The sequence below is a fragment of the Setaria italica genome, chromosome IX (assembly GCF_000263155.2).
Source record: "Setaria italica strain Yugu1 chromosome IX, Setaria_italica_v2.0, whole genome shotgun sequence".
Taxonomy (NCBI): Eukaryota; Viridiplantae; Streptophyta; class Magnoliopsida; order Poales; family Poaceae; genus Setaria; species Setaria italica.
The window spans coordinates 54,910,175-54,936,975 of record NC_028458.1 but is presented as its reverse complement, the minus strand read 5'-3'; the positions used below and the strand labels follow the sequence as shown (position 1 = coordinate 54,936,975).

At 46.8% G+C, this 26,801-nt stretch overlaps 5 protein-coding genes across 5 annotated transcripts; 2 read left to right on the top strand and 3 right to left on the bottom strand.

Annotated features, from left to right (window-relative positions):
* Positions 1-1,733: 1,733 nt before the first annotated feature.
* On the bottom strand, positions 1,734-5,988 carry LOC101755546 (AP2-like ethylene-responsive transcription factor AIL5). The gene is made up of 9 exons (XM_004985454.2): positions 5,556-5,988; positions 4,351-4,948; positions 4,182-4,264; positions 4,030-4,038; positions 3,811-3,899; positions 3,589-3,662; positions 2,900-2,950; positions 2,547-2,623; positions 1,734-2,429 (listed from the first exon to the last, which is right to left on the bottom strand). The coding sequence occupies exons 1-9, from the start codon at positions 5,755-5,757 to the stop codon at positions 1,981-1,983; spliced, it is 1,632 nt and encodes a 543-aa protein (XP_004985511.1). The 5' UTR covers positions 5,758-5,988; the 3' UTR covers positions 1,734-1,980.
* A 6,797-nt stretch (positions 5,989-12,785) lies between these two features.
* LOC101755141 lies at positions 12,786-14,836 on the bottom strand. Its single transcript, XM_004985453.3, has 7 exons — positions 14,426-14,836; positions 14,294-14,333; positions 14,097-14,167; positions 13,552-13,646; positions 13,313-13,380; positions 13,110-13,220; positions 12,786-13,023 (listed from the first exon to the last, which is right to left on the bottom strand). Exons 1-7 carry the CDS (start codon positions 14,616-14,618, stop codon positions 12,882-12,884), a joined length of 720 nt encoding a protein of 239 aa, XP_004985510.1. The 5' UTR covers positions 14,619-14,836; the 3' UTR covers positions 12,786-12,881.
* A 1,323-nt stretch (positions 14,837-16,159) lies between these two features.
* On the bottom strand, positions 16,160-16,844 carry LOC101754734. Its single transcript, XM_004985452.4, has one exon. The coding sequence runs from the start codon at positions 16,713-16,715 to the stop codon at positions 16,392-16,394; it is 324 nt and encodes a 107-aa protein (XP_004985509.1). The 5' UTR covers positions 16,716-16,844; the 3' UTR covers positions 16,160-16,391.
* A 2,478-nt stretch (positions 16,845-19,322) lies between these two features.
* On the top strand, positions 19,323-22,537 carry LOC101754334. The gene is made up of 9 exons (XM_004985451.4): positions 19,323-19,662; positions 20,272-20,539; positions 20,763-20,815; positions 20,930-20,966; positions 21,195-21,260; positions 21,484-21,582; positions 21,657-21,816; positions 21,897-21,973; positions 22,066-22,537. The coding sequence occupies exons 1-9, from the start codon at positions 19,565-19,567 to the stop codon at positions 22,126-22,128; spliced, it is 921 nt and encodes a 306-aa protein (XP_004985508.1). The 5' UTR covers positions 19,323-19,564; the 3' UTR covers positions 22,129-22,537.
* Positions 22,538-22,994: 457 nt separating this feature from the next.
* Positions 22,995-26,607, top strand: LOC101753936 (E3 ubiquitin-protein ligase SPL2). The gene is made up of 7 exons (XM_004985450.4): positions 22,995-23,400; positions 24,015-24,116; positions 24,203-24,373; positions 24,473-24,597; positions 24,777-24,896; positions 25,100-25,383; positions 26,283-26,607. Exons 1-6 carry the CDS (start codon positions 23,083-23,085, stop codon positions 25,380-25,382), a joined length of 1,119 nt encoding a protein of 372 aa, XP_004985507.1. The 5' UTR covers positions 22,995-23,082; the 3' UTR covers position 25,383; positions 26,283-26,607.
* The last annotated feature ends 194 nt before the right edge of the window (positions 26,608-26,801 follow it).

Genomic DNA, 26,801 nt, shown 5'->3' with positions numbered 1-26,801 from the left:
CAGTGCAGCAAGGCGCCGGCTTTTCCTCCGCTCCGCTCCTCCATGCCTCCATCTCCATCTCCATCCACGGCGCCGATGTCCGGTCAATTCAGGCCTTGTTTAGTTGCCTAACTTTGGAGTGTCAAAATTACTGTAGCAATACTGTAGCGTTTCGTTTGTATTTGTGAATTATTGTCTAAATATTGACTAATTAGGCTCAAAAGATTCGTCTTGTAAAGTACAACAAAACCGTCCAATTAATTTTTGATTTCGTCTACATTCAGTACTCCATATATGTACCGCAAGTTTGATGTGATGGGAAATTTTCTTTTTGCATAGTACCAAAGTTAGAATTTTGGAGTGCACTAAACATGACCTCAATTCTCAATTTCCCTCTCTCTGTCTCTCTCTCCCCGCTTTTTGGCATCTCTCGCGAGCAAGGACGCGACGCACGTCACGCACGTCCACGGCAGGCTGTTCTGATGCAGTGACGACACGGCGCGGCGCGGCACGGCAGGCCAGGCATGCCGCTGCAGCGCTGCAGCACAGGCGCGGGGGGGGGGGGGGGGGGGGGGAGGGAGGAGGACAGGACAGCGGCGCCTGCGGCCTGCCTGCGCTGCGGCTTGCGAACTTGTTTTTGTGGATCGGACGAGGTGCCGCGTGCTGCCACTTTTGGGCGCGCACATTGAAGCAGGCTGCAGCCTGCAGACGCCCAGCGCAGCCGCCGGATTCCCGCGTAGTACTACTACTCCTGCTGCGACTGCGAGCCCGTGTGACCTCTCGCTTTCGGCTCTCTCTCTTCAAGTCATTGCGTTGGGGCGGTGGCAGGGTCGGGCAACGGCGGCAGCCGTCAACGTTTTGTGTAATTGTGTTTGACGTCATCTGTTCTCGGGAAACGTTGTCCGCCTGCCAGCTCATGCAATTTAAAGATGGCTAAGCAAGTCAAAATTTGACGCTCGACGGCACGAGTCAGGGCTGGACGTGGACTAGTTCGCCATTGCCGGCTCGCAAGCGACTCGCGTGCAGTGTATCCTTTTCCTATCCAGCGACCCGCCGCCGCCGAGACGGCCAGCACCGGCTGCACCGCATCACCGCATGCGTGCTGCGGTGAGGTGGACGGAACGCCCAGCCGAGTCTGCCCGGCGCGCTGCATCCCCCGCGCGCAACCCGGCCGGCCGTGCCCCGCAGGAGGGACCAGCCGAACGATGTCGCGCACGCTCGGCGGCCTGAGGTTAATTTGGCGGTGCGCGACGGCACGCCAGGACGTACCCGCTTTCTCTGCACGCGAACGTGTTGGCGGCCAAAGTTACTAACGGTTCAATCGGTTAGAAGAGCCGAAGAAACAGCCAAAGAGCTGGCAAGATTAGTTAAGGTTGCGGTAGCGTACCTTGCCAGCAACATCACAGAGAGATTCAGATAACTACTCGTACGTACTTAGGGATCCACCCAACTAAAGTTTAGCTAGCTAAAGTTTAGAAATTTTCTTTTAGCTAGCTAAAATTTAACTAGGGACGTTTGGATCCTGTAGCTAAATGGCAGTTGAAAAGTTATTTGTCTATCCTATCCCGCACTCCTACTTTAAATATTTTTCCCGAGAAAGGTGGAGGGGCAGTTTGATCTTTTATTACTTTAGTTGGATTCAACCAACTAAGGGAATCTTTAAACAGCTGGGTCATGTTTGTATTCATAGCAAAATTTAATCAGATAATTGGTTGATTCAGGCAGGACTTTAGCAGGATGTTTCGGTGAACAAATAAGAAAGATGCATGCGTGTCGAGCCATTACATATCGCGGCAAAATTGTCGCCACCTCGCAAGGTAGACGGCGACCGTGCAACATGCATCTCGATCGGCTGCACCTGCACAGGGTCCGGACTTCCACAACGCCATCTCCCACGCAGTCACAGAAGACTGGCAATTCTTCACCACTACTGCAAAAGACGTTACGCTACACCTCATGCACGGACCCTAGCTAGCAGCGTGCGCGCGGGCTTGCTAACGATCAGTCGTTCCACAGCGCGAACACCGGGAGCTGGTGCACGCTGGGGACGCCGGCCACCGGCCGCGACGCGGCGGCGGCGGCGGCGGCAGCGGCCATCCAGCCGGTGCCACCGCCGCTGCTCTCCCCGGCCTCGAACGTCATGGGGTGCGGCTGCTGCTGCGCGTACTGGAGGCCGTGCAGCAGGTGCGCGCCGCGGTGGCCGTCGGAGGTGTCCGAGTTGTCGGACGCGGCGCCGCCGCCCTGAGACGACGGCAGCTCGGCGGGCGCCGGCGCGTCCGGCAGCGCGCGCGTCGGGGAGCGCCTGCACGCGGCGTCGTTGCCGATGAGGTGCGTGCTGGCGCAGATGCGCTTCACGTCGTACTTGCTGATGTCGAAGTTGGTCACCGCGTTCAGGCCCCGGAACTTGATCGCCGCGATGTCGTACGCCTCCGCCGCCTCCTCCTGCGTGCCTGCAGGTAATTACCGGAATACTTAAGAAAAATCACAGGCTCATGTTCACGATCGAGATGAATTCCCTTAGGCCTTCTGGGGCAAAGAAAATTACTGCACAAGTGACAAAAACTTACTGAACGTGCCGAGATACAGGTCCTTGTTGCCAGCGACCCTCCCAATCCTGGCCTGCCATCTCCCGTGCTGGTGATGCCTGCGTTTGCATGGGGAAAGCAAGCGCGACAAGAAAATGTTATTACACCATCCATCAGGCCGATGCGTGGGTGCGTGTCCGTGTTGGTGAGATCAGAAATCGAGGACTCCGAGGGAGCTCAGCTCAGGCTCAGGCCCTCAGCTCTGTTCACGCAGACGAGTGAGGTGCAGCTCAGCTCAGTCCTCAGTGCTTCGGAAGTTTTGGGTGTTGGAAAAGGCAGCAGGTGGGGTGCAAATATGGGCGAGCAGAGCAGAGAGCACAGCACGGCACACGCACCTTGTCACTCCTCTGTACATGGATGCTCCCCTCGAGAAGCCGCTGCTGTTCCTGCAGGAATAAATTTGGCATTGTGAGAGAGGCTGGCGTTGGCGTTGGTGAGCGCGCCAGGTGTTTGATGCAGTTTTGGAAGCATGTGAAAAAGGATTCAGAAACAATAGCGTGCAGGCAGGGAGGACTTGTTTCTAGTGCTATGTTCCAGTACAAGGCTTCTGAAAATTTTGGCACGTGAAAGATTCCATTCAGAAAATTCAAAGGGTTCTGGTAAGCTAAATTCGATATGCATTTTTCTATTGAGGCCATGTTTAGTTACTCCCAACTCCCAACTTTGACACTATGCAAAAAGAAGATTCCCCATCACATCAAACTTGCGGTACATACATGGAGTACTAAATGTAGATGAAATTAAAAACTAATTGCACAGTTTTGTTGTACTTTGCGAGACGAATCTTTTGAGCCTAATTAGTCAATATTTGGACAATAATTTACAAATACAAACGAAACGCTACAGTGTGCTACAGTGCTGTAACAGTAATTTGGCACCTCCCAAATTCCCCAACTAAACACGGCCTGAGTTTGTTCCGTGCATATCAACTCTTCTAACATGTGCTGAACTGTTGATTGTTCATTCAAACTTAACATTATTGCGTAGAAGTGTAAGTGTGAATAAGAACTGCATGATGCCGTACCTCCTCAAATGTGCAATGAACTCCTGCCTTGACATGTGCTTCATCTCCTCCAGCTCCTTCTCGTAGTGGCTCAACTGTACATGTGGCAGAGAGAGCTCAGCGGATCAGGAAGCTACCATAGAATGCAAATTGTACTAACCATTCATCAAATGCAAAATAAAGAGACCAGGAATGAACCAGGCCGGCCCCCTACTTGGACTGACAGGGAAGCAGTAAACGTACCGGGAAATTTATGTGAGTTGAAGGACCCCAGTACTTGAGCGCTGCCAGATCGTAAGCCCTCGCAGCCTTCTCCTCCCTGTCATACCCGCCTACCAAGTAGCAACAGTGATAGCAGCAAGACACAGTGAGCATGTGGAGTAACAGCATTGGTCACAGTTCTACCCATGGAAATTCCAAAACTGCAGATGTTTTAGGCCAGGGAGGGTATTTGTAGCTTACCTAAGTAAACTGCTCGTTGGTCAGCACGGCAATGCATTGCAAGAACAAAAGAGAGGTCTAGCTCAGTAAAAACTCGAATGCAGTTTAACATTCAGAGTAGACATTTGAAGGTTTCAGCAAAAGGTTCATGGATGGAATTTTCCCAAGCTCACCTTGACGTCCCTTCCTAGTCTGGCCTTCCTTCCTGCAAGTGTTGTCCCACAAGTGAGCCTCATACCTCCCAGTCCATCTGTGCCTGCGGCAGATCGTTCAACGGCAGGAACACGGCCAACCAAGCGCGAAATCTTGATCATGCATTGCATGTACAGTTACGACACCAACCTGGTGACGCCCCGGAACTGCGACGTCCGCTGCCCGAACGTCTGCGCGGGCTTGCGGGCGACCGGCATTGGCGCCGGCAGCAGCTGCGGCGGCTCGGCCGCCGGCACGTCCGCCACGGAGAGCGACAGCGCCGCCGACCGCTCCGGCGGCACGTACATCGCTTCCCGGAGCCAGGACTTGATGCCGGAGATGGACATCGATCCGCCGACAACGCCGCCGGCCGAGGCGGCGGCGGCGGCGGCGTTGTACATCGGCGGCGTCGACTGCATCGCGCCAGGCGTCGGGCTCGGGTTCGCTGGGGTGCCCAGGAAGTACTCGCCGTGGTGGGGCAGGAACTGATGGTGGTGGTGGTCCGGGAAGCCGTTGCAGGGCGGCGCGTTCATGTTGATCCCCAGGCCAATGCCGTGGCCGTGGTCGTGGAAGTAGGAGCCGCCCGAGAAGGGTTGGAGGTCGTGGACCTCGTGGTACTTGGCCTGGTCGGCGGCGTGGTTGCAGCTGTCGTAGAGGCTGCTGCTGCTGCTGCTGCTCTTGTTGCTGCAAGTGATGCTCATGAAGTCCTCAAGCTTGGGGCCTTTGGCTTCTGCGGCGTGCTCCCAATCTGTACAGGAACGGTACAAAGAAGAGAAACAGAAATGATGCGTCCTTTTTGGGAGGATGACAAAGAGAGAGTGCAAGTGCAATGGACCAACAAGGCAACAAGCAAGTGCAGTCTTGCATTCAGTAACGTTCTGAACTATGCAACTACTGGCCTGGATAGAATACTAGTGTTACAAGGTGAACAATGGAACATGAAGATCTCACTTCAATTAGCATGTTGGCAAGGAAACAGATGCCAAGCTAAGTGAATTCCATAATTCAGATTTTTAACCAGTCGTGACTTGTATCAATACGGTATACGTGGACACATGATGATAATATAAGATAAGCATGATTTATAGGTCTCAATCTATGATTAGCTAAAAATTGGAAAACAAAAGCTACCTAAGCTCACAAAAGTCTACATGGAAAAATAGCGAGAACAAGAACAGTTCTCTTCCTGTGTCTATAACATGAACGGCAATGATAGATTAAAAAAACATGCAAAATAGACAGCCTTACAGATGATTAGCAATCAAGAAAATTAGAAATAGAACTCGATCACCTGCCAAACCTAATTGAAAAACCAAGTTCCCTACAGACGATATGTGCAAGCACCAAGCAGTTACCTGGTGTAGTAGAGCTATACTGCAGAGGGACACCATCAGCCTGCAGCGGCATGGCCACGAGAGGCGAAGCTGCGGCCGGGGACGAGCAAGAGCCATCTCCATCGCCGCTTCCGCTCCCTCCACCGCCGCCGCCATCGCCGTAGCCGCCTCTCCCCGCCGAAGGCGACAAGGAGAAGCCGAGCCACCCGTTGTTCATGTCCATCCCCCCCACCAGCTCACAGACAGAGAGAGATCAGAAGAAGATGGAAGGGACGATCAGGAATCGATGAGCTGCTGGTGATCTTTTCCTCTCCGGAGTCAAGAGAGGCTGTAACTTGCAAGCAACAAGAGAGCAAGCGAGGGGAAGAAGGTAAACTAGAGTGGTGCAGCCCCGGAGACCCAAAAAAAGACGCTCCTTTTGACGTTTATGCGAGCAAGCTATATATGGCTACGGTGGAATGATATGAATGCAATTTGCAAAGGGCTCAAGAAGCTGGCGTAGGCGAGGAGAGAGGGAGGGAGGGCCTGAGGCCATGCAAAACAAAAGTTTCGGTGGGCGACTATGCAGTGCATGTACATATGCGAGCGTGGACCGGTGTTTCCTTTTGTCTTGGGGGCCGTGCCATGTCCATGCCACCCATCAATAGATACGTCTTGCAGCGTGGCGGCTAGCAGCTGGGGTTTGGGGCCCGGCTGCCAGGGCACTGCGGCACGAGGAGCTACCACCGATAGCCTCTAGGCTCTAGCTACAGCGTGTGTGTGGTTGTGTGACGACGCCTCTCATCGATCTCTCTCGCTCTGGGGGTGTTTGGATACGAGGTGTTAAACTTTAACAGTGTCACATCGGATGTTCGGATGATAATTAGGAGAACTAAACATGAGCTAATTATAAAACTAATTGCAGAACCCTGTGTTAATTCGCGAGACGAATCTATTAAGCCTAATTAATCCATCATTAGCAAATGGTTACTGTAGCACCACATTGTCAAAATCATGGACTAATTAGGCTTAATAGATTCGTCTCGTGAATTATACTCCATCTGTGCAATTAGTTTTGTAATTAGCCTATATTTAATACTCCTAATTAGCATCCAAACATCCGATGTGACGGGTGTTAAAGTTTAACAGCTGGTTGCCAAACAGGCCCAGATCTTTGGGCTTGGGTCTCTTGACCTCTTGTGCCTCGTCTCTCTCTCTCTCTCTCTCTCACGTGCCAAACTCGATCAGGGCCGCAGATGCATGCCAGGAAATGCGTGGAGATCTCTTCTCAGGTGATTTGGTGATCCAGAGATCAAGAACAACCACTCTCCCCGATTGACACATTTGATTGCGCATGGGGCTGCATCGTTGTTAGCATACGCATGGGTTAGCACCTCGCCCATGCATGTTTGATGTTTCATTGGTAACACAATCGTTACTGACCAACATCCATTTCTTATGCTGCTCCCAACACACTTCTTTATTGGACCAAAAAGAAACAATTTTTAGTGTATGTTTAAGCAGTCTTGTCAACCATTTTTATCTGCTCGCAGTTGCGAGTTGACATTTGCTTTTTCGAGCCGCGCTTGACGACGGGCGATTCACGCGGATCGAGCCACAGGGAGTACGCGGCTCCATGCAAGTGCTCACGTGAAAAAAACCCGAGCCCGGATAGGGGGGAATCCCTTTGTCCTGCGAGCCTGCAGCAAGGCTGCCGAAAGCGTAGCAAGGCTACAAGAGCAAATGGTGTTGGTATTTTTGGAGGAACAATGGTGGTGGTATCTCGAGGCACATCCTGAGCAAAAATCTACGGAAGATACTCGATTGGACGGGCCTTCGTACCACGCACCTCATTTGGGTTCGATTCCCGTGTACTTGACGCCTCCAATTGGCCAGGTGATCGAGGTTTATTGCCACACTGAACAAGAAGGCGGTAGCCTTTTCTTTTCTTACTTACTCCTAGTACTTTTGATACCATCGTGTTTCTATCCTTCCCTGTTGAGATAAAACACCTTCTCGTAAATTGCAGTTCACTCCATGTAAAAACACAACTAGCGACAAAACATTTATTTACTGGTGACAGCCTCTTTGATTCATCGTACTTTACGGTGCGTGATTTTTCATGGTCAGGCCAGCCAATTTGCAAATCCACTTCGCTGTCTCCACCGAAAAGAGCAAACGACTCGCAGGGACGGACGAACACCATGCGCCGAGGCTCGCGCATCTGAGGCGGTGCGGCGGATCGAGGCGAAGCAGTCCTGCACAGACGTGGGCACGGGTGCCGATGTGCGCTGCCCCTGCCGCTGCTGCGCCAACCAGCCGATGGGGAGGGGGGGACGGGGCGACCGTATAGAGTTTGCTCTTTTCCACCGTGCGCAGCGCACACAACCATACCAACAGTGACGCGCGCCTGGATTTCCTTGCTTTCGCGTTTCCCGAGAGCAAAAACAACAACACACAGCGCAGAAAGCCACGGAAACCGAGTTCACGGCCCGTCTCAAGTTGAGACTCTATTAAACTGTTTAAAATGGGCATTTTGTATTATCAAAATATCAACAGGATGTATATCTTTTGGTTAATTTAGTACCCCAAGCATTATAATACAGTTAAGCAAGAAAGGTCGTAGCTTTTGACCATCAATTTTAGTCAAATATACAATTTTAAATGGAAAAACCAACTGTAGTATTTTTGACAATAAATTTAGTGGCATCAACCTTTATGTTCTAAAATATTTGTATATTTATTTCTTTAGCGATCAAAGTAAACAAGTTTGATTTAGAAAAAAAATCGTAGAACTAATAATTTTTGCGATCCGAAAATTAACAACGATGAGATACACCATTTTATTGTCGGCCCGTGACCTTAGGGAACGACACAAGGTAGTAATATGCTTATTGGATTGTTGCACTGCTACTACTACTACATTTTTTCCCCAATGATTTAAACGAGAGGTGGCCAGGTGAGCTCGTTCGCTTCCGAGTTCCAACAAGATAGCGTGTACAGCTATACGGAGTATTTTTCCTACTACTAGTCTCTGTATGTAGTCTCGAGAGATAGGGGTGACGTACCCTACGCTACGGATTGGATGCACAGGTAGGTGAGGTCCGGAGCCCGGACAAGGTCACAACTCGCAGGGGGAGGTGCCACGGTTTATCTCCCTCGGGGGATGTGCCGGTGCCACCCCCGTAATCTATCTGACCCTCTCTCTCTACGTACGCCTCGCCTCGTTTGTCCTGTTGCACGCACGCGACTTCCCGGAGTCACCTCACGTCGCCTCTCCCCCTCGCTTCCCTTCCATGCGGCCGGCGTCCCTGGTGCATGCCTTGGCTTTGCTGGTGCACGCGACTTCCCGGCGTCACCTCACGTCGCTCTCTGCGGATTCCAACGTAGGGGCACAGTCGTACCCTCGTAGGAGTAGAGCGGTGGTAGCAGCATAGCGTAGCGTAGCTGATGCGTCTGTTACGCTTTGTTTTCGCGTTGAAGGCTGCCGCGCTCGCCGTGACAACTGACAAGCATCAGGCCGAAGCCGAGGAGGTTGCGGCCGATTATTTTGGGGGAGGAGATGGATGGGTTCCCTTCCCTTCCCTCACGACTGCATTGATTGATTTGATTGAAAGGATTGCTTGGTATCCGTGCAACTTGGCTTCCGGTTCCCGAGGCTGCAGCATCTGCAATTGCGCGGCAACCAGACAAGCAGGTAGCGGAGGAGAGCTGGGCATGGTCCGCTCTGGAGAGGCTTCTTCGTCCGTGTTCCTTCTTCAGTTCTTCTGTTCTTCGTTCGTGGACTCGCTCCCTCGTCTTCAGGAAAAAAAATTCCTCTCAGTCTCTCCATCTCACTCACACACACGTCTGGAGCAAAATGACTCCGTCCTCGTGTGTTTGTTCATGCGATCCTGGTCTGGGCCAAACATTTATTTTTTGAAACGGGCCAAACAGTTTGAGAGACCTGCCTGAGATGGCCCGAGAAAGCAAGGCCCAAATCTGAAAGTTCCAGAAATAGAACCGCGGTGCTCCAAGCCCAGCCCAGCTCAGCGTAACAGACTACTACCAGCCAAGCACCCCCGAACTGAGGACTCTGGTTACCACATCAATTTCCTGGCGTACCGCATGGACTCTGCTTCTGCAGTAGGCGCTCCTGTGCTCTTCTTCACTGAGGCAATAATTCTTTCTTGTGATGAGACTGATATCCACCTGTGTGTGCCAGTTGATCTGGTCACAGATATTGGTAAGCCCCCCGCCCCCTCCTCTGTGTGTGTTTGAAATAATTCACTTTATGGTTGCATTTCAATCTAATGCGTACATGAAAACACACTGCTGAATCAAAACATGGCTGGCAACCACCATCGTAGAGTTAAGTTAGATTGGTCTTTGTAGTTGTGTATTACAGATATGCCTGAAGGAAATATTCATTATCCTTATTAGAGTTGAAAGAAGCCCTTGGGATAGTAAAACTACTGCATAATTATGCAATGCTCCACCTCAGTCTATTCCAAGTACCACCATAGTTTAATTTTGGTCATATCCTTGTTTCTGTACAAGTTGCCCACTTGTTCTTGCATGGGGATGAATACCCACCCATTTTCTCTGCTGCCTTAGAGGCTTTGTTGTTCCTTTTATTATTAAAGCCCGTATCACAATTTTGTTTGTACTACTCCCTCCAGTCATAAACGTAGCTTTGACAAGTGTTTGTTGTTCCTTTTATAATTAATGTCCGTATCATAACTTTATTTGCACTACACCCTCCAGTCACAAATGTGATGTTTTGGACAAGACAGTCGCCAAAACGTAGCTTTGACCAATATTTCTTTTAGAGTACATCCGTAAAAAGGATAATGATACTATGACAGTTATTTTGAAGACTTACATTGTTTTGCACAAGACAGTTTAAGTTCAAAGAGTTTGACTGGATATTGCGTGAAGCCTTAAGTATTTGTGATTGCCTAATTGGAGAGAGTATGTATTTTTATTAATTGGTTATGGTTCTATCTATTTGAGTTGTCAGGAGCATTTACTGTCTGTAAAAAAATGATGTTCTTGGTTGTAAAATCGTAATTCACCATGAAGTGCTTTTCAGCGCGTCTATCTTACCGATGGAGCATACTGATATTTTTCTTTGTCCAGAGTGTCCACAGTGAAGTGATGTTCTCTTATTCACTGAACACCTGAAAGCTATCTGGTCTGAGTATTCAGTATTCACTCACCAATTAGCATATTTTCTGGCATGTAAAATTAATTAAATGAGATCTCCTTCCATATTTCAGTCTTACTTTGAAGCAGCTGTGTTAAATGCTCTGATGCTGTCAACTGATTGACCCCACTAACAGCTTGCTATACCATCATTTTTCCAGCTACGAGTAATTCCCTTGAATATGATATATCCATTTGAATAGCACCACACTGTAAGCTTGCCTAAATATTACGCTACTATATTGTCTTCCCTTCCTGAGGTCCTTCTCCTTAAATTTTTTTTGTGTGCCTGTAAGATTGATTTGATCATGCACTTGCTGACAGTTCACACATCCACTTGACCGATGATCAGATTCTAATTTCATTCTCCATTTGATCGCTGCTACATATTCATATTGGCGGCACGTTTTGTACTTATCTTGTGCAAATATGGTTAAAGGATATTCTTCACCGCAGCTTCCTTTCCTGCTTTAACCCATGCCTGAGAAGTTGTAACCAAACAACACTTACTACTTGCTGATCTTTCTTTGAAATTCTGCTTCAGGTTCCTGCTTTACTTGCGAGATCAACAGGAAGAAGGTTGTGCACCCCACCTATGATGAATACCTTGGTGGCCGTGAATTTCAATTGGATGAAGTCAACTATGGCAGTGATTTTCCAAATCCCTTGGATGTGGACTACATCTTTTTTGATGCTGGCAGAGACAGGACCTTTGCAAATTACTTGTGGAGGGAGAGCACGGGTCATCGAGGTCGGCTGTGACCTGTGAGATGCCGTGTCATGCTGTAAATCTGTTGAAACTTGGAAGACTAACCGTAGGGACTGGTCGGGAACTGTGTAAGCAAGCTTAGACTTACGGGGTTGTGTATACTGCAGCCAACACTGTGCTTATCTCTGTATGCCATGGCTACGTTGGTTATGCAGACTGTTGCTCCGATCATGTAGTAAGTAATGTTTGGTTCTGCGCCCAGTTTTCTGTTCCCCTTCTTTTGAGCCAACTTATCGTGAGTGAACTTGGTATATTCTCTAGCATGAGGTTGGTAAGCGTATGGATATGTCTTGCATGTTCCTTGGAATACATTCTGGCGTTCGTATCTTGTGGCGAAAATCGAAGCGTTCCTCTTAATATACATTCATTTTCTGACCCTTATTTTCTTTCCTTGCGAGAATTTGTATGCACAACCAGTAATTCGACCTGGTTGCCATTGCATAAAGCGCATGGCAAAAGATGGTGCAAAAGGCGTAGATGGATGTTTGGTCACCTTCATGTGACACTCGTTTCAAAATATACATCATTTTAGTTTTGTCCTACCTTCATATTAGAATATTTGATGTTGGTTAGTTCAACAACAAATATTTTAATACAAGGTAGTACTAAGTCAAAATTCTCTTATTTTAATCAAATTTATAGAAATATATATTGATAACATCTATAAAATCGAATAAATACACTAACAGAATATTTTCGTGGTGAACTTATAAAGAACTAATTTAATATTATAGGAAGACCGAAGGCTCTCGTGCAGCTGAAAGCCTCCCATTTGTTTTCATGGCTGGCCGGTGAAGTGTGACCACCACAGACTGAGGCAACCAGTTGCTCTGCTTGGCAAAATCTCACCGTGCAGGCTGTCTGGCTGGCTGTAGCTTGCATGAGCGATGGCCCGGAGACAGACTGATGATTTCAGCTAGTTAAGCTAGCTCTTGAGGTGATTTGTCATCTTTTTAACTGCACATGAAGCTAGGTTCTGAACTTCTGATAGAGTAAAACTCTATGGCCTCCAGCTTGTGCGCATTTGAATTGTTGTTGGATTCCGGTCTGCAGGACTAGTGCAGGATCCGTATCGATCAATCGTACGTCTCGCATCGGCATCGGCAGCGGTTGGTCAGTGCAAGGGCCGGCGCCTGGCAGGCTGGCAGGCAAATCAGCTTCATTTGATTCCATTTTTATTCAATTTGATTTGGTGACGGACGTGAACTAAAGCTACTAGGAGTGTAAATTTGCTGTTTTCTAGCCTGACAACTGGCGTGGCTCGAGGTATGAAGTAGTATAAACGTAAGGAAGTAAGTATTGCAGAAAGACAGTGATGTGCCAAAACTTTTCCTTCATTTCACTCTACAATATAGTCACGTTGTCAGACGTTACTAGTTAGTACATGAGGTTGACCTTAACAAAATTTAGCCTTAAAGAATATCCTCCAACTGTTTGAGCTTGGGATCCAACACGGTAGCATTTTCCTCGATATAATCATCTGCCGGAGTCCGGTATGCATCAGCAATCGCCTTTCCTTTATCCAGGACTGCAGATGGCACAGTTTGCAAGAGACTGGAAAGGCAGAAAAAAAGGGGTGAGATGTGAGTGATGATCCCTATTGATTACAAGATGTAGAAGGGCTTTTCATTTGCTAATACTTGTCTAATGCTCCAAGGGCGACAGTGATCTTGCTCCTCATGGTTTCAACGGATGCTGAGGGGTCATTCCGTGATGCATGTAGTAGCAGCGAGTCGAGATCTTCCAATGCTCTAGGAAATCATAGGCAACAAATCTCACAACCTCTCACAGTTTATTCAGAGAAGAAGTGCATTCAGGAAAAAAGAACAAGAATTATCTTTACCGTAAGCATTCGTCCACAGCGTCCGATGCAGCTTTGCCTTGACCATTGCTGGAAGCATATTGTGCCACCTGCAATTAAGTTTTTTCGTCACATGAATTCAGTTGGCATCATTTGGAATCAATAAATTGCACTATGGTGTACAGATGTTCTGTCAAGATATCAGCCCATCACCTTGGGCATGAAAGAACATGAATGGTTTATGATGATCTTGACTAACATTCACCAGAATAGAAACTTACTGCCCGAATGTTGATACGTAGAGATGATGCTGGTCCAGAGCGAAGTAATGATCTGGTCTCATCGTACCTTGGTTTCTCAAATTCTAAGGATTTCTCTGCAATGAATCATATATAGGAGAATCTCTCATGCATAGGTCGTATCATTTTAAATAACCTACTAAGATATTGGCAGACTTAATAAAAGTTAAACAAACGCAGAAGTATTTTTTTGAGTCAAAATAAATGTGCTCCCAATTTTAGTGGCAAATAAGAATGGTCTGCTTGTGTCAAGTTTCAACAGATCATTTGCACTATGAGAAACATTCAAGCAGATAAACAATCCCTGATGGGAAATTGAAATACTCGAAAGAGGAGACTTGTGTGACTGAATAGAGCTCGTATGTATGTGCTGACGGTTGTGCAAAAGATTCTGAACTTTCGTGTCAATGGTTGAGTGTAGTTTAATTTGGCTCCATGCACTTATTGTGCATCAGTCAAGGTTGCCAAAGTGCTAGTTAAGACGATATCTGGGATACTGATTACCCTACTTATCAGTTGTGAATTACCTAGATCAACGAACTGGTCTATCGTCAGCAGCACAGCCGGAACGTAGGTCTCCAGAGGCTCCAGCTTCTTCCTGGCAGATGCAATTCAAGGACAGCAAGAGGCAATGAGGCGTTCTGCAAATCTAATGTCAAAGACAGTGTGCAGCAATCCAATGCAAAATTTCCACGGTGAGAAAAGGGACACGGTTAGTTATTACCTCTTGACGTACTTGTCCAATGGACTGGCCGCGTCTGCCCCTGAAACAATTGGCAGTTCAGAGTTCAGACAAGCAAATCAGCCACACATGACACACCCGCACGGAACACATGAAATTGAATGGAGTACTCACGTCCGGCAGTAGTGGCGAGCCATGCGGCGACGCCGGCCAGGGAGACGGCGCGGCGGCCGACGCCGTCCGACGTCGGCGGGAGAGCGGCGGCCGTGATTACTTGGCAGCATCGGCGCCGGCGCGGCCGAGGCGGGGACGGGCAGACGTGAAGGTGAAGCCCGGCGGAGGTGGTGGGGAGGAGCGAGGAGGACATCTTTGGAGGAGGCGGCGGAGTGAGCTGCTGGGAACGGGCGCGCGACGGCGCGAGGCAATGCTGCTTGCGGCGGGCAGCGACCGCCGCGGTCAGTTGATTAGTTGGGTTCGTTGGCTCGGCGCTTCGAGCGACGCGATTGCACGAGAGCCACTGGTTCCGTGCCCCGCGAGCAATTTCTAGCGCCAGAGCCCAAGGGCCCGCCACGCGGGAACAGATTGACGTGGGCTCTCTTTTGCCAGTAGCGGAGCGAGAGGCTGAAGAAGGCTGAAGCGCACGTTGACCAATGGAAGAAAAAGTCCATCGTTCAAAAAAGAACGAACGATTTTAAAAAAAAAAGGAAATGTACGTGGTCACTAGCATAAGTCCATGCAAAACTCAAAGAGTGGCAAAACTCTATAAATCCTCGGGATCCATACTCTACTTTCAAAAGTTCGTCCTCCCTTCATTTTCCGCTCATTCGCATACTGTTTCCCGGCTGACCAAATACTACCGTACTAGGGAGACTTTTTTGGTTCACTTAAACTTTCAGAGTCAACGCCCCGTTCTTTTAATTTTTTATTAAAAATGGCCGCTTCATGTAACCAATTACACATTAATTTGACAAGTGACCAACAACTACACATCATTCGGACACACCCAATGATTCGTACTAATACAGTAGTACTCCTCCGATCCTGTTTTTTTTTTTGAGAATTCTTTTTTTTAGACTACGGCAGGCAAGTAGCCGGCTTGAACTTTGTATTAATATGCCAAGTTGTTGCATATAGGATTTGTGAAGGAGGGGGGTGAGGGGGAAACATAGCTAAGTGAGATTACATATTGATGAGCTCCACATCCTGAGGTAGATAGCATCTTGCTGGTTCCTTGCTCGATGAACCCAGAGTTCAACGTCTGTCACAATAGCAAGGAGGCAGTCGCGCAGCGAGGCAGTGCTTCTGTGGAACACCAAGTCGTTCCTCCTTTTCCAAATGGTCCAGGCGATGGCCGTGACAATGGTGGAGCGTGCTTTGAAGGAAGCGTCGTCGGGGAACTGTGGTATATGCCAGAGGTCGCGGAAGGACACCAAGTGTGGGGCACAGTCCCAGCCAATGACGCGCCAGATGACACCTGAAGCATAGAAGCATTGAAACCATCGTTGCCACTTGGTCGATGGCGGCTGGTGCAGCTTTGTACTCCTCCTGTACCTGTATGTGTGTCAGTGGAGCACCAGTTGCGACTGATCAGACCGCAGGGATCGACATCAGCGCAGCAGCAGCAATACGATGAGTGCGTATCGTTTGATCGGAGGGACGAGCACGAAGTTCGAATGGCTAATGATGATGATAAGTTGATGACACTCGAGATCACGACGCGCGCTCCGGGTTCCGGTTGCCAGCGGCGAGAGAAGCCGAGGCCACGGGCTGACTGCCGAGCAGAGCAAGCTGCGGCGGCATGTTGCAATCGGCGCCCCGCGCACGGGTCCGGCATCATGGCAATCGTCTCTTTGCCGCCAAGGACCTCCGCGCCAGTGTCAAATCTTTCTTCGCTTTGGCACCGGAAGCTTGGTAACATCATAATCATCTCAGGTTACGCACTTCTTTTCAAGAGAGAGCGTAGCAGAAGCAAATTTTTACATGCGTATGTAGAGCCCGAACAAAGGCCAATACATGACTTGCTCAGGAGCCAAGATCACGGATACACTTGTGTGGCACAGCATGCGGTTCCGATCCTGACGCACCCCTCCGAACAAAAAAAAACCCCGAGCGAGAGACCACGGCGGCGGCGACCGATGAGCTAGCTGCTGAACAGGGAGGCCTTACACTTGAGCACGAAGCCGAGCAGCATGAGCATGGCCAGGAGGCCGCCGGAGGACCCCCACACGCGGTGGATCCAGTAGGGGTCGAACCTGACGACGCGCCGGTCCATGAAGCACGTCACGTTGATGGCCAGGATGAGCGTCACCAGCAGCGCCGGCAGCCACAGCGCCGACCCGCCGCCCTCCTCCTCATCATCATCGCTCTCCGCCGCCGGCCTCCGGTCGATGTACAGCGGTGACAGCACGGCCAGCACCGCCACCACCACGCACACCAGCTTCTCCGTGGAGGAAGACCTCCCCATGGCGAGCCGGTGAAGCCTGCCGCTGCGTCTCTGAAACTCTGAAGGCTATGTCTGTAGTGTGGCTTGGTTTCTTCAGAATATATCTCGATGCTAACTGTTTGGCGGCCGAACCAATCTTCAGAGCCAAGGAGAGAAGGAACCTTTCGATCGATATATCTATCGCCAAAACTTTTGACTAGCTACCCACTGATTCCCTTCATGCAAAGGAACATGTTCAGATTGTCCTGCATTATCATCCAAGGATTGGTGGTGGGCATTGGACCGTGACGTAAAGGAGATTCTTCAGAGCTAGTGAGCACGGAATCAGATGCCGGGAGGATAAAGAGGGCTCAACAGCCAAGTCTCTCAATGTAGTGTGGCTACGGCCTACAACTACGGACGTTGCAGGAGGATCGAATTCGAATCGGACGGTTTGATCATGTTGCTGGAAATAAAGAAAGAGTAAAATTATCTCTATGATCGTGCGAACATATATCATGCTGAACTTTATCGTTCTGGAAGCTGCAAAGCAGCAGCAATTCGACGTCATAGGTTCCGCGGGATTAGTACAGCGGATTTAGGAATCCGTACGGCGGCATGAGGATGCTTACGCGTGTTGGCGACTTGGCATTAGGGCAAGAAGTGGTAAAAGCAGGAGCATCACTTTTATCTTATCTGCTCGTTTGCTGTTTGGGGATGAGTAAACAAGCGTGAGGATTAAGGTTGGTATCCCAGTACGATTGGGTTGGTTTCTTATGAAATGGGAAGGCAAGCAGCTATGGAAAGCAAGTATGAGATGACGACTTCCTGAAAAAAGAAGCGAAGGTGTGTCAAAGTCCTACAAGCTAGCTTAACGTGCTGCAGGAGGTACTTAACTGAGGTCCGCAAGCATTTGTGTGTGTGAGAGAGATTTTGATACTCGGGACTCAAACTACGTGCGGTCGCCGTGGGTGAGCTGATTCCCAACGTCACACGTTGACAGCTCCCATGGCAATAAAGCGAAAACACGTGTTCGTATATGAACATAGCCCTCTTTGGTTTCACGACCAAAATTTGCTAATGTCTACTTTGCCAAAATTTGATGGCGAGTTCAAAAAAGCATTTCGCTTGTGAACAAATAAACTATAAAATTTTCATAAGTTCTGGCAAGCAATTTAGGAATCGAACCCACATTTTCATAAGTTTTATCAACATGAAAATCCAATTTTTCAAAGTTTTTGAATTTATGTAAATCGACCTCACAATTTTGGAGACATACTACAATCCAGTGATTCACTTATTCACTCAAATAATCCAGTGCCCCTCCCCTAATGATGCAACGAGCCTTTAGAAGCTTGCTAATTACAACGTAAGTATTGTTCATTTAGGTCTTCTAGTGATAATGTTTTTTCTAGGCCGTATCTTCTAACACCTATAAGGGTATCACTAACCTTTAGTGTTGGGGAGCGTTGATTACCACCAAATAGATTGAGTTCAGATGATTTTCCGATAGTATCGTGTTTCACAATCTTTTATATGATTATATGCATACATTATGCTATAAAAAGATGAAGATACCCAATTTATTCCTGTTTTGACCATTTGTTGATATCATTAAAATATTTTATCCGTTCTAAATTAAAGTGCAGACAAATGCTATTATTCTCTATACAGTTTTTCATGATACCACTATTGTGTATCGCTTTGGCTTTGCCTGCCCCCCAGTCATGAGCATTGCCCCTACATGCTATGCTACTATGCTACCACGCACACAAAATGTGCCTCCAATAGCACATAACAAAAATCACCATGTGAAGTTGCAAGAGTCACGGGTCCAACACATAAATAGTAGCACCAGCAACATTTATACATCAATTTCACTTTTTTTCCTCCTCGTTGCATAAGCTCCCATTCCACTTGTCATGATGTTAGAAGTTTGCATGGTCTACTTATCTATATTTATTGTCTGAATGCGATATCATGCATTGCTAGGAGTTTAGGTAGCACCATGTACGTTCTCTTATATATGCGCGTGGATCAAAATTACTCGTACATATTTGTAAACGAAGGGAAGTATTATTGAGAGTTAGTTACCCCTAACTTCCAACTTTGACACTATGCAAAAAGAAGATTTCCCATCACATCAAACTTGCGGTACGTGCATGGAGTACTAAATGTAGACGAAATTAAAAACTAATTGTACAGTTTTGTTGTACTTTGCGAGACGAATGTTTTGAGCCTAATTAGTCAATATTTGGACAATAATTCACAAATACAAACGAAACGCTACAGTGTGCTACAGTGCTGGCACAGTAATTTTGCATCTCCCAAATTGACCAACTAAACCAGGCCTAAATGCGCTGAAAACTTTTCTTGAGCAATTTTGCAACCTGTGAATTGTCGTACGGAGTACACTGAAAATTTATCCATATCTGGTAACACATGGCCCATCGTTTAGCCCAATCATGTAGCCAGCCTAGCCGCCGTATGGAAGTCGGCGGGACCAGAGCGAGCGTGACTGGACTGGGGCGCGTGCGGACGAAGCCTCGCCCTGTATGGAAAATTGGGAAGTGGCCATCCGCCCATCCGCCTCCGGCGAAACACGGCCATCAAACCACACCCGGCAGGCCCACAGATCAGGGCGAAGCGGATAGAGGAAAAAGAAACAGAAAAGGAAAAAAAATAGAGGAGTGGGAGGGAGACGCGGCCTGGAGGCAGGCAGGTAGACCACGCCGCGCGTCGGCATTTCCCCTCCCGTCCCCGCCGCCACTCCTGGCTCCTCCGTCCCATTCGCCACCGACCCGCGCTACCTGCCTCTTGTCTCGCGGACTCCAGGGCTGGTGCTGGCGTGCTGCCTCCACGTGTTCCCCGCGGGGGCTGCTGCCGCGACCATGGCAACCGGCGCCGTCACGCCGCCGCCCCTGGCCGCCGCGCGGCGTGGCATCCGTGGCCGGGGAGTCCTCCACCGGCGCCTCGCCGCCTCGCCTATGTGAGCGCTTCCTTCGGTTATTGTTGTGATTCGGTTAATTCTGTCTCTGGTTGCGGTTGTCAGAGGAATTTCCTGGTCTTAGTTGCTGATTGCAGTGAAGGAAAGGGAGATTCCTGTCGGGTCAAGTTAGAAAGGAATCAGGAGAATATTAGGGAATCGTTTGAGTATTTGTTAGTCAGATTGCGTTATGCTAGCTAGATTTTCATGACTAACCGATCAGTCCAATGCACGATCACAACTGCTATTGCTATCGTCCCTTTTTTGAAAATTTGGCTGGTACTGGTTTATTGTGCTGATCCTCATGACACGTGTTCCTTCAATCAACCAGAAGCAGAAACATAATATACTGTGGTGCTCTTTTTTTTTGTGTGTGGAAAGAACAGAGAAAATGTAATAAAGATGTCCATTGTGGTTCTAATAAACATACAAAATGAAGAGAATGGTCTTATGTGTTTTTGGTGATACTTATGACTAATTGGTATGGTGAAGTTAGAATGGGATACTGAACATTACTAATGATAGTCATAGAGCTAGGGTTGAGCATATCGTTCGTAGATCTTACGCCTGTTGTTCCTGTATTTTTCACGCACGGTCATTTCTTTCTCCCAGGAAAGATGAACCTGTGATTTCCACAAATGGCGGAAATGAGGAAACGGTCACTGACAGCCTCAATGTTGCCAGAGGATTGTCTCACCCTGGGCTTTCATCAAGTTTATCCAATAAGGCATCAGTGGTCCCAACTCCTTTGCTTCCTAACGAACCATCTGATCTCCGGTTCAATCGTCTTCGACCCTCAATTGATGAAAGTGATTGCAAATACAAAAGATTATTTGGCTGCTATGTTGCTCGTGAGGCTTTAATCGATGAGGAATACTGGGTATTGCTCTTTCTAGAACATATTAGACATTGGTTCTGATTAGCAGACATAGCTTCCACATGTATTTGCATTGGGCTGATTGCTAACTATTGATTACTAATGATAGTGACTGCAAGCTATTTAATGCTTGCATAACGACACCTTTTATTCAGTGACATGGAATTACATTTTACTCTACCACTATGCCTTACAAGTTACATCCCTCCTTACTAATGATTGGTAGATCGCTGCATGGTTAAGAGCAGAAGATCACTATGAAGATCAGTCAGGCAACCGGTAAGTCTTTTACTTTCAAGAGAAAACTGTTGCATTCTCTTCCTTATTGTACTGCTATATGTTTACTGTTAGCATGGTCCTTACAGCTACTTTATCATTATTTTTTTCCTGCAGCTATGTCGAAAGCTTTAAAAGAAAGTTTGCATCACAGGTAATTGCGTGAACAACTTAGTCATCTTTTTTATGTGCTTAAACACAACTAAGATAAAATGCACACCTTATTTCTAAAAGGTGAATGTTAAGAAATTATAATGACCACTGTTCAAATAGCTTTCTTTAGGCCATTATGTAATTTGTTCTAATTAATTTGTCATATGCTGATCATTCAATAGTTCCTTTTCTGGTTCACACGTAAACAAAGTTTGTCATTTCATTGCAGGAATTTCATGCATTAAAGAAGCGATGCAGCAAACAGCATGGAGAAAAGTATATATGTTTTGTTGCGGTATGAGATAAAAAGTTCTGCTATTTGTTCATCAAATTTGTTAGTAGATCTTGATTCCAGCATGCTTGGTTCATAAAATATGTTCCAGGGAATGATGAATAATCAAAATTAGCTCTCTTACAATTGGCTAATGATTAGTGAAAACTTAATTGTCCAATTATTTCAGTTTACATTCCATTAAAGCTGTTTTACTGATATTTTCATCATATGATTAATATTGCAGGTGAAGAATGATGACCTCAGGCGGACTGTCCTGAATAGCGTTGTTGGTACCTTAGATGTATGTGTAAGGCATCCTCTACACGGAGAGAAATTTCCTGAGGTGGGGTATGATAGCATATTTATTATGTTTTTATGCTGCTGTCTCTAGAAGTTACATCTATAAGTTATTCACAGGAGCCTGGAAGTGGAAGGTCATCTCTTCACTGTAGAATCTATCAGCCAGATCAGCCAAAATTTGGGTATTTAACAAATGTATGCGTTGCTAAATATGCAAGGCGTCAAGGGATCGCCAGCAACATGTTGTTGTTGGCCATAGATGCTGCAAGACTCAATGGTAACAACAATGACCTATTCCGGATTAGCATGCCCTAGATGATAATGCATGATCCACTGATATCCTCAACCCTATTCCAGGTGCTGAAAATATTTACATTCATGTGCATAAAGATAATTTACCAGCGTGGAGGCTCTATAATCAGATAGGATTCAAGGTATACGCCTTATTTGTTTTTTCTTGAATCCTGAAAAATTTGTTAAGTTACAGAAGTCTAAATTGAATAACACCGACTGTTTTTACTTGTAGATGGTTGACCAGGATGGTGCTCGTCATTCATCAGATCTGTGCTTACTCTCCTTCAGTTCATAGGTCTAGCTGACTAGGATAGGAATAGAAGGACATGCTCTCACCAGTTCCATCTTGCTGCGCAGAGAAATGCCACTGGTCCTCGTGATTTGGAAAAGCAGGAGGGTGTGTGCCAACGAATACCTTTACCATCTTGTACATGATGAAAGTTGTTTTCATAAGTTTCTGAGTTTCGAGATTGTCACTAGATCGGTGACAGTTCTGATGCCCCAGAATGTTGTGGTATCTGAATACTTCAAAAGGCTTCTGTCATTGTATAGTTTCCGGAGCCTTTTTTTTTTCCCTTTTTTTTTCTTTTTGAGGTTGAAGCCTGCAAATGTTGTAGGTTGTTCCTGTGACACTGCAATGAAAATACAGTCTTGGCCTCTTGGGCACGGGGCACCTGATACCGTAACTGTGCTCTTGTTGCTGATGATACAATTGTCAGGTAATTGATCACCAAATGGACATCAATGAAAGCACTGCCGATAATCAAAATTCAAGATGGTATATACTATACTATATAAACCGAACCTTGCAGTTCCAGTGAGATGTGAGGTTTCTCTACTTGTCTGGAGCTGTGCCGAGTTCTTGTATCCTGGTAGGATTACAAAAAAAAAAGGAAAAAAAGAAAAGAAGATACTATGAATCCCTGGTACATTGTACGTGTTCGTGAAATCGAGAGTTTGACCGATTTGCAGGCGGTAATTGGCCCTATTCAACGGCCTACTTATATTTTTTCTCTGAAAATTCACAAATTTGAATCGAATTCGTACTCATGATGAAGAACGACTTTAACCTCGAAGGTTCCAAAGCCATACATTATTGTACTATACGTGTGGTTTTATTATACACGGCTGAGAACCAGCCTTATCTCCGGCTCGAACCCGAACCGACCCGCACCGCACCACGTGAACAAGACAAGAAGTCGCGTCGCCGGCGGAAGGCGACCCGACCCAACACAACCCAGCCACAGCCATGTCGGCGCGTGACCGCGAGACGGCCGAGGCGCTGGTGCGCCTCGCCGCGTCGCTGGACGGGGCGGTGCTCGGCCTCGGCACGGCGGCCGTCGCCGTCGCGTCGTGGGTCAAGTACCTCGCCGTCTCGGGGCAGCTGCGCCTTGTCGCCTCCGCGGCGACGGCCTCCATCGCCGACCTCCGCTCCCTCCTCCCTGGAGACGGCGGCGAGCCGCGGGTCGCGGCGGTGCGGGGCTACGTGCGCCCCAAGCCGGGGGGCAACATCCTCCGCGTCCCGTGGTCCGGGGAGCACGGCGTCGTCACCAAGCACACCCAGATGGTGAGTCGCGCCGTTGCATCCATTGATTAGATTAGGGTTTATGCCCTTAGGCGATAAGGATGCTTAGGTGCTAATTTTGTTTTTTGTCTTAAAAACACCCTTCAAGGATTGGGTGTGCTTTCGTGGATAATAAGCCGATGCATGGGGGCGATTTGACCATTGGAGCGGTCATGATACTCTGTTTTAGTGTAATTTCTGCAGCGCGAATTAGGTAGATGTCTCGAATTATTGTACGAATCTTAAACGCAGAGACCCCCCGTCTGTAATGCTATTAGCTTTGGCTACCATTAGGTGTAGTTTCCAGGAGTTAGAAGATAAGTTGGGAGTTTTACAACTCCCATCTGCCAGAATGTGTACTTTGGCTAATATTTGCTAATTTGCTAATTCCCCGATTGGCTTGTGTGTTCCAATCTCTGTGATTTGAGAATAGTTAAGAAAGCTTTGAGAACACCAAGTCTTTATATAAGTATCTGAGGTTTAAAGCTTCTTTAGAAAACCATTGAGAAGAATACTTAACCTTTTTTCCCTTGTTATTTAAATACACATATTATGCCTGTTTATTCTTCCTCTATGTTGATGTCTAATCAGTGTTAGGTGATCTTGTACTTATGTAGTGCTTGTTCACGGAATGGAGAGGCATCTTTGGATGGACCTTTGATCTGCATGCTCTTCTTTTCAGATCATGGAAAGAGCAGATTGTAACATATTTTAGATCGGTATTCCATCTGCACTCAATACTCATACACTGTTGTTACTAGGATCACTTTTACCTCAATTTTGACAATTCTTCTCTTTTCGCAAGGTTCCGTTTGTTCTTGCTAGTTCTGAGATTGGAAACCCTATTGGGATGGTTTACATCGATGTAGAGAAGGCGGCCCAACCATTACCTCTTACAACTGTGTTTCATAAACTTATCCCAATCGAGACGACTCCTTACACATTGTTTCAAACTATCATTGGCAATGGCTATCCTGTAAGTTCTCTCGATTACTAGATCGAGAACGAATACTAGTCTGTGCAATACTCAGCCCTGGAATTTATCTCTTAAGCTGTCTCATTGTTTATTCTATAGATCGCATTATTGGATGAAGAAAAGATACTACCTATTGGAAAGGAACTTACAGCAATAGGACTATGTCGAGCAAATGACGAAGGAAGTGTTGAGATCAGCTCGTGCCCAGAGCTCCCCTTTTTCTTGTAAGATGTTATGTGACCATATGTTTTTGCATTCTTTCTTTCTTGATGACGCCAAGCACCATGTTTTCCAGAAGTGTTCATGTCTAAGAAATTCCTCATGAATAAGGGAAGACGGACATGCACAGTGAGGTATTCTCTTGGTGCAGTTCCAAGCTTTTTAATGCTTTGCCTTTACTCAGATCTGAGCTGACCAAGGATGAGATGCAAGCTCAGCTGGCTTCGCGTGCTAGGATACTCTTTTGGGGTAGTGTTGTTTTGGGAACCTTGTCGGTTTGCTTAGTGGGGCATGCCATTTACAGGTAATTGTCATGAACTCATTGTTCAAAACAATGTACTGAGATACTTTGAAAATTCTTGCGTTCATCTATAAAATTATGTCATTTTCTCTATCACTTGAGTTATGCTGATTGATACTTGATTAGTTCTAGAGACCATCCTTTTGAGCAATTTCGGTTTCTTGCAGTCCTATGTGTTTGATTATTTGAAGTTTGTAACGTTGCAGGGGCTGGAAGAGAATCAAACTGCGGAGAGAGGCTAGGCAAGCACAACAGTTATTTGAGGAGGGTGAAGACGCTATTCAAGAAGATGACTCCAGTGATGAAGAAGTAGGAGATGGGCAGCTATGTGTTGTGTGCTTAAGGAAGAGAAGGAAAGCAGCTTTTATTCCTTGTGGGCATCTTGTTTGCTGTTGCAAATGTGCATTAAGAATGGAACGTGAGACTGAACCATTGTGCCCTATGTGTCGGCAAGACATCAGATACATGATGAGGATTTATGACTCTTGAGGTACGTGTAAGACTTCCTTTGGTATTTTGAAGAGGGTGACTCGTTCTTTTTGTCTCAGTGCTTTTCTTTTAATAAATGACTGCATACTATTTGGGACTGATACATTGAGGCCATGTTTGGATCTTCGGGCTAAAGTTTACCCCTTGTCATGTCGGATGTTCGGATGCTAATTAGAAGGACTAAACATGAGCTAATTATAAAACTAATTGCAGAAGCACTAGGCTAATTCGCGAGACGAATCTATTAAGCCTAATTAATCCATCATTAGCAAATGGTTACTGTAGCACCACATTGTCAAATCATGGACTAATTAGGCTTAATAGATTCGTCTCACGAATTAGCCTCCATCTGTGCAATTAGTTTTGTAATTACCTTATATTTAATACTCTTAATTAGTATCAAACATCCGATGTGATAGGGGCTAAAGTTTAGCCCCTGGTATCCAAACGGGGCCTGAATAAAATTGCTACCCTGTTTTTCTTGGTTGCATTAAGTAAGGATAGATTTGGTTCGGGACGCGGACATGAAAACTCGACTTTACAAGGTCATGTGACAAGTGAACTAAATTGTGTTTGCTTTAATTGGCAGAAAAAGTCAGCACCTCTTCAATCTAGGAACAGTTTGTATTAAGTAAATAAATACCTTGCAACCATCTTGAATAGTGTGGTTGTTGCAGTGATTGTTCAAATTATGCTTAGGATGGATTCTGTCCGATGGCTGCCTATGCAGTGCTTGTACTATGGATTACCCTGAGTCACTCTGTGTTTATTAATCTCTTCACGGACGGAGCACATATTCCTATCCAATTTGGCTGATTTGCAAAAAAATCGAAGTAACATCTGCCACAAATATTGGAGTTAGAACTTTGGGAGCTGATTGGTTTGTTCTTATGATTGCAGGTCCCTTGCTGATAAAATCTGACACTAGCAGATCCTTTTACTAGCTCTCCCTGCAAACATGAGGAGCACAACTGCTTATCCTCCATGGCATTTCCCCAGTCTAGACTACTAGCTAACTGGCTACCATGGATTTGTGAATATATAATGTCTTAACCCTTCCAAATCATGCTCTTGGTCGCTTGGGACTCTAGCTTAGTTGAACTCACCAAGAATTACATGTCTTTTTGTTAGCATTGCACATATGTTTGCCCTTCATGTAAGCATTGAGTTGGCTGTAAAGTACTAAAGATTTGGCTATTTGTTGTCCTGTGATCTTTCACGTCTAGTGGTGAAATGTGTGGGTTGCAAAAATTTATGGTGCTCGTCCTGGATGGATAGCTTATCGCTATTATTTATCCTTATGGACCTAGCAATATTTGATTGATCACGATTCGCTCGCAGCTCCAAGGTAACGTGACACCGAATGGCCAGAGGGCGTGCGGATTGGTTCGTTTCGGTGACCAGGCTCGTATTAGGCCT